The sequence below is a fragment of the Ptychodera flava genome, chromosome 19 (assembly GCF_041260155.1).
Source record: "Ptychodera flava strain L36383 chromosome 19, AS_Pfla_20210202, whole genome shotgun sequence".
NCBI classification, from domain to species: domain Eukaryota; kingdom Metazoa; phylum Hemichordata; class Enteropneusta; family Ptychoderidae; genus Ptychodera; species Ptychodera flava.
Genome location: NC_091946.1, coordinates 37,205,177 through 37,211,368, shown reverse-complemented (window position 1 = coordinate 37,211,368; position 6,192 = coordinate 37,205,177). Strand labels below are relative to the sequence as shown.

At 38.7% G+C, this 6,192-nt stretch overlaps 1 protein-coding gene across 1 annotated transcript; it reads right to left on the bottom strand.

The window, feature by feature from the left end:
• Positions 1-1,291: 1,291 nt before the first annotated feature.
• Positions 1,292-5,904, bottom strand: LOC139118191 (uncharacterized). The gene is made up of 4 exons (XM_070681484.1): positions 3,813-5,904; positions 2,338-2,546; positions 1,615-1,830; positions 1,292-1,435 (listed from the first exon to the last, which is right to left on the bottom strand). The coding sequence occupies exons 1-4, from the start codon at positions 5,902-5,904 to the stop codon at positions 1,292-1,294; spliced, it is 2,661 nt and encodes an 886-aa protein (XP_070537585.1).
• Between the last annotated feature and the right edge of the window lie 288 nt (positions 5,905-6,192).

Sequence of the window (6,192 nt, the reverse complement as noted above, 5' to 3'; positions counted from 1 at the left end):
AACTTCTCCTAAGGTAATTATCCTTTACAAAGCTGTGCACAATCCTAAAAACTTTCTGCTCGTCGTTACATTGTTTGTTCTTGATTAATGACAATCATCTGGATCTGACTCTGTAACATCGTCAACTGCAGTAGAAAACCCCTTATTCCTGAGAACTGTAGGTTCGCTGACCTGTAAGTAACTGAAATACTGTACTGTATGTGCTAGTGTGAATCTGTTTTGTCATCGAGATCTCGCCTTAGCATTGATTTTTCCAAAGTTCATAGTGAACTTCCAATTTCAAAATTTCAAAGGTCTTGTCTCTGTCCTACACCACCCGATACTCTAATAGGTATATGGGAAATAATTTGAATTTTGAAACTATATAAAACTTACTCATCACCAATCTCCCCTAGTATGTGGATAAGAGATATGTCAGAAGATCATGAAGTGAAGAAGAACTACTTACCCTTCTCCGTTTTCTGGATCACTTGTCCTGACAGCGATTGTCAAATTATAGGTGCCAACATCAAGTACACTGTGCACTAATATTTCGCCTGTTTCAGCGTTTATGGTAAAAATATCCTGATGAAAATTAAATCAAATTCAAGGCTGAATGATTTAATAAGGCGCTTTTAATTTCGTTGATGTATCTTCTTAATTAGTGAATTGCTCGATTTCAATATGCGCTTTCTTTGAACAGATGGTTGCACAGTTCTAGCACCAGTCTTCGTTGTAATTTAGAGAGTAACACATTATGAATCAACGTGGTTCGAGAAAATTGGAAAATTGTTGCAATGCCACTGACTTTCTTTGCTGAAACTTCGTACTTGGAAAAGGCGCCGGATTGACATTTTTGTAAAAATCTAAGAAAGCTATATTACTTACCCATGTACTTGCCGATAAAATTTCGTAGAACAGGTTCGGTAAAGGCTTCGTGCCACTCTGTCTTGGTTCAATAGTGATATTCAGTGATTCTCCAGGTGGCGTGTGTTCAGTTATATTTACAAAATTCATCTGAAGCAAGATTTATTTTTGTAAGCGAATATATTGATTTATGGTGTCAATTCTAATTAAACTTCACTAGTTTAAATGTTGTCGCCAATTTTAGTTGAATATAGTGGAAGACTTAGTCAAGGGTTACCTACAACGAGCGATGACGCTCCTTACAACCGTGAATGTGGAAGACAGCAAAACTACGTAATCCACGATATGGCTCTTACCGACATTATTTATTAAATACTGACAGTGATGATATGAACAACTAAATGAAAATATCTGGTTTAATATTTTGTTCTTTAGCCTTCTCTAGCTATGAAACTTTCCTTACCTTCTCTGCATCTAGGTGTGTATTCGTATCTAAAGGACACTGACAACCACGATGCGGTAGGATCAGATCGGTCCTTGTATATGGTCCTACGTCGATTGGTTCGATGTTTCGGACGACTAATATAAGCTGGAGAATGGAATAAAAGATCAATAATGCCAGAAAATGCATTCTATTCATTTTTCTTTTATCGCTGAAGAAATGCTGAAAGAATATTATATTACACTATCTTCATATAGATAGAAAGACCGAACGTAAAAGACGTTTAAAGTTACGATTTTCTGTGACAAAAAAACGAAAATCCTTACCTCAATGTCGATGGTAGATGTAAGATCCAATGTGTACAAGTTACCAGTAGTTGTAATGACGCCATTTGTTTGATTGACATTGAAATAGTCTGATGGATTAACGGGTCCAATGCCTTCAAAGCGAGCTCTAGCAATGTGATAGAAACATTCTGTATTCTTTCCAACGTCAAAATCTCTTGCCTTTATGATGGTAACCACATCTCCAGCACTGCCATCCTGTTTAAAAACGATCAAAAATGTTTCGAATTCTCGAAGTAAAATACAAAATACATTCAAGATTAAAATCTGAACAAATGGAATAATCTGACGCATATCAAAGTTCCGATTCAAACTTGTTTTCGAAATTATGCGTGACACATTGAAATGAAACGCGTACTAAGTAATTATGCTTCCACGGCAAACATTTTAATATTGAAAGAAAATTGATGAACTTCGCCATTTTTATTTCAAACCCCTGCCTTGCTGTAAGTTACATTTTGTTACGTAAAATAGCATTGAGAAATTTCTGTAGTATAATGCATAGTTTTTAGAATTAATGTATCATGAGATCTTTCCAAAACAATGACTCGAATGCCTGAAAATCAAGTAATATCAGTTAATATTAAATATCTTTATATGTGGACATCCATTTGTCGAGAAAAAAATAAATTTATGTCTGAAGTTAGCAAGAACACTCTTGCAATAAAATTGTACACTTTAGGATATCTAAGTCGCGATACATACCTGTGTGATTGTCGCATTAAGTTCTTGAGGTAGTTGTGGGGCATTGTCATTCGCGTCATCAATTGTAATGATCACAATGACAGTCGCAGATTTTGGATCAGGAGTGACGTCATGAGCTGAAATTATCAACTCAACCGACGCTATGGCTTCTCTGTCGAGTGCTCTGCTCACAATTATTTGACCACTTCGACGGTCTACAGAAAATAATTCTGTGTATAGAGAAAAGGATAGTGGATATCTTGCAATTGCTTGACGTCATCATTAATGCCGAATTCATAATTTGCAGAATGAGTAGATTTCGTGCTTATTAAACCACCCTCAAATATCACTTTAAAAAAGCCATAGGCAGTAACTTGGCTTTTCTCATTATAGACGCTTTCACGACCTGCTGTCTGTGTGTTTATTGGAAATGCTATTTGAAATTAAGGCAAATTCGCTGACTACAAAATGTTTTCTGATAATATTCTTTGCATTTCAATTTACTGACACTGTAGGATCTAAACCCTACGAAGCATGGGCCCCTGGTTACAACACTCTGGACACTCGTGTGCAGTTCAAAAATGGCCTTTAATGTAACTCTCAACCAATGGAGTCTACACAGTATGAGCACTTGTTACACGTGTTACATGGTACACACTGTACGAATGGTACATGGTACAAAACACACGGTTCTATGAAAAAGAACGAAAATACAAATATGACAAATTCAATTCAAAAAATGAATGAAAAATACATAACAAATATTACTATCATTTAGTTTACAATAAGTCATTCAATCTTTGCAAGTCTGAAAGTAGACACAAACGTAACTTTGAAACTGAGAGTTTACTGCCACGTAGACTGTGCAAATATTCTGTCTTCTCATTCAACTTGACGGGACACGGACGAATAATTCACTGCTACCGTCTCGTAGATGAGCGAAATGCCAAATATTAAAGTAAAAGGTCTTACCTCAGATGGTGACGCTTTCAGGGGCACTTGTGCATGAGAATGAACCGAAAGAGAGCAAGCAAAAGTCGCTCTTGCTCTTCTACAATATTTGACAGCAACTATCACGAACGGGTACAACGAAACAAAAAAGAAAATTTGCCAACGTGCAGGGCATTTAAATAGTCGCCCACTAGCTGTGTACATGTGCACCTGTACACAGGTGTGCAGCTAATATGTAAATGCGGACCTTGCACTTACACACCGGCCCCAAAAAGCATACCATCCAAGTAGCTTTTTATATTTCTCAGCAAGTCCTGAAATAAACCATAAGAAATGTTAGGTTCTCACAAAAAAAATGCGCTTGAAAGCAAATGTCCTGGACACAATTTGAAATGCCTTTTTAGAAATTAATTGGCACTATTTTGTCATGTCGACTTAATTTTATATTTCAAATTATTAAATAAATCACTGTATAGCTTGAGATTACGTTCTTTTCTATTGCATAATGACTGCTTCTAACAAGCAAAGCTTGCGCACATCTCTACGCAGTCTTCCCGTTGCAGTTTTCAACAGAACTTGGCGGACGTTACCATAGCGATCTGGAAAGGTTTGTTCCACAAGTCCTTTTGGCCACCGTCCTCTTGGAATATTATCATCTACGATGATAACCAGATCCCCAACAGTGAGATTCCGCCGAGGTTTCAACCATTTTTGTCGTTGCTGTAGCGTTGGCAAATATTCACGGATCCATCTTTTCCAGAAAGAGTCTGCCATTTGCTGAACTTGTCTTCTTCTGTCGTTTAAGTTATATGTGGTGGAAATATTACTCTGCGATGTACATGGATTTTGTCTAAGCAGTAGTAGACTGTTTGGAGTGATGGGTTGAAGGTCACTGGGGTCATCTGATTGCTGAACAAGTGGTCGATCATTAATAATCTTTTCTACTTCTGCCAGGAAGGTAAGTAGACATTCATCGTCGACCAGTTGATTTCCCATCAGAGATCTGAGAATCTTTCTCACTGACCGAATCATTCTCTCCCAAACACCTCCAGCGTGACTTGCAGCCGGTGGATTGAAGTACCATTGAATACTCCTACGACGTAAACTATCAACAATTTTATCTTGATTCCAGTTTCCAAGTGCGTGTTTAATTTCTGCTTCAGCTCCACGAAAATTTGTTCCATTGTCACTGTACAGTGTTGTTGGTGGTCCGCGCCTACTAACAAACCGCCAGACAGCTTGTATGAACGAATCTGTGGATAAACTGTGGGTGACTTCTATGTGCAATGCTCTAATAGCCAAGCAAGTAAAGATACAACCATACCTTTTGGTAGTGCCTCTTCTCCATTTGACGAATAGAGGTCCAAAGAAATCTACGCCCACTGACGAGAATGGTGGATCACCAGAGGTAACTCGGGCTGATGGAAGTGGAGCCATTACTTGTGTTTGAGGGGCTGCATTCCATCGTCTACATTCTATACACCTGTTGATGACCCGTCTGACTGTAGCAAGTCCTCGCACTATCCAGTATTTTCTTCTGATGCTTGATAAAACTTGGTTAGCTCCTGCATGGCCTTCTGCTTCATGGTACCATCGTATAATTAACTCTGTGACATGATGATTATACGGCAAAATTATGGGATGCTTTGTTTGGTCATTTATGGGCGCATTATTTAGTCTCCCACCGACGTATAAAATACCATCTTTACAGATTGGATGGAGTTTACGAATGGGACTTATATATCCATCGATGTCTGGTTTGCCACTGCTTGACTTTGTGTTCAACGTTATCTCTTTTGGAAATGCTTTCTCCTGAATAACTTTAATTACTTCCCTTGTTGCTTCTACCATTTCATGGACAGTTATTGGACCAGTTGGCACCTTACCATGTTTCGTGGTACCAAAGTTGGCTTGTATGTATTTCTTGAAACGCAACAGCCATGCTATTGATAAACGTAGTTTGTACCAGGAGGAGTATCGATGGATAATGGAGTCGATTTCATTTCCAGTTGTTGATTTACCTTTCACTGCAGTGTATACTTTGACCTTTTTCAATTCTCCATCATCCGTTGGTATATCTGGTAGGAAGGCAGGTTGGGCTGGCCATTGCTCTTCTGACTTCCATAGAAATTGTGGACCTGTAAACCATTCTTGTATTTTCTTCTGATCGCCATTTCTGAAGTGAATTCCTCGTGATGCGTAATCAGCTGGGTTGACTTCAGAAGGAACATAGTGCCACTGAGAAGGTGATGTTGCATCATGAATGATCTGCAGGCGATTTGAAACAAATGTCCTAAATCTTCTGGTCGTGCTGTTGATGTATTGAAGTACAATTGTAGCATCTGTCCAGAAACATTCACGGTGTATTGGAAGTTGTAACTCTTCTCGCAATTGTTTGCTAACTTTTACAGCCACTGTTGCAGCTGTCAGTTCCAACCTTGGCACTGTAACTGTTTTCAATGGTGCAACCCGTGACTTCCCAATAACAAGACTGCAATGAACTTTACCATTGACATCAACTTGTCTTAAATACGATGCAACTCCATAACCTTCTGTTGAGGCATCACAGAAATGATGAAGCTGAACAACCATGACATCGCCAAATTCTGGGGGCTTGTAACATCGTGGTATTACCATTGTTTTCAACGTTTGCAATTTCTGGCACCATTCTTTCCACAATCTAAGATATTGCTCTGGAATTTCCTTTTCCCAACCACATTCTATTCTGCACAATTCCTGAAAAATGAGCTTTGCTGGTAAAGAAGTGGTGCTGCTAGCCCTAATGGGTCATACACTGAAGCAACTGATGACAACATACCTCGACGTGTTTCCGCCTTTGTTTCATTGTGCACTCTGAAGCTCAAAGTATCCTCTGCCACATTCCATTCAACACCAAGAGCTCTGTCTATTGGCGAATCTTCAAGG

Excerpts from the sequence above, each read along its gene's own strand:
- LOC139118191 (XM_070681484.1), bottom strand. The coding sequence starts at position 5,904 with ATGGTAATACCACGATGTTACAAGCCCCCAGAATTTGGCGATGTCATG. Across the intron at positions 2,547-3,812 it reads AACTGCAACGGGAAGACTGC|AATTATTTTCTGTAGACCGT; the intron begins GTAGAGATGTGC and ends CTCTATACACAG. Across the intron at positions 1,831-2,337 it reads TTAATGCGACAATCACACAG|GATGGCAGTGCTGGAGATGT; the intron begins GTATGTATCGCG and ends GTTTTTAAACAG.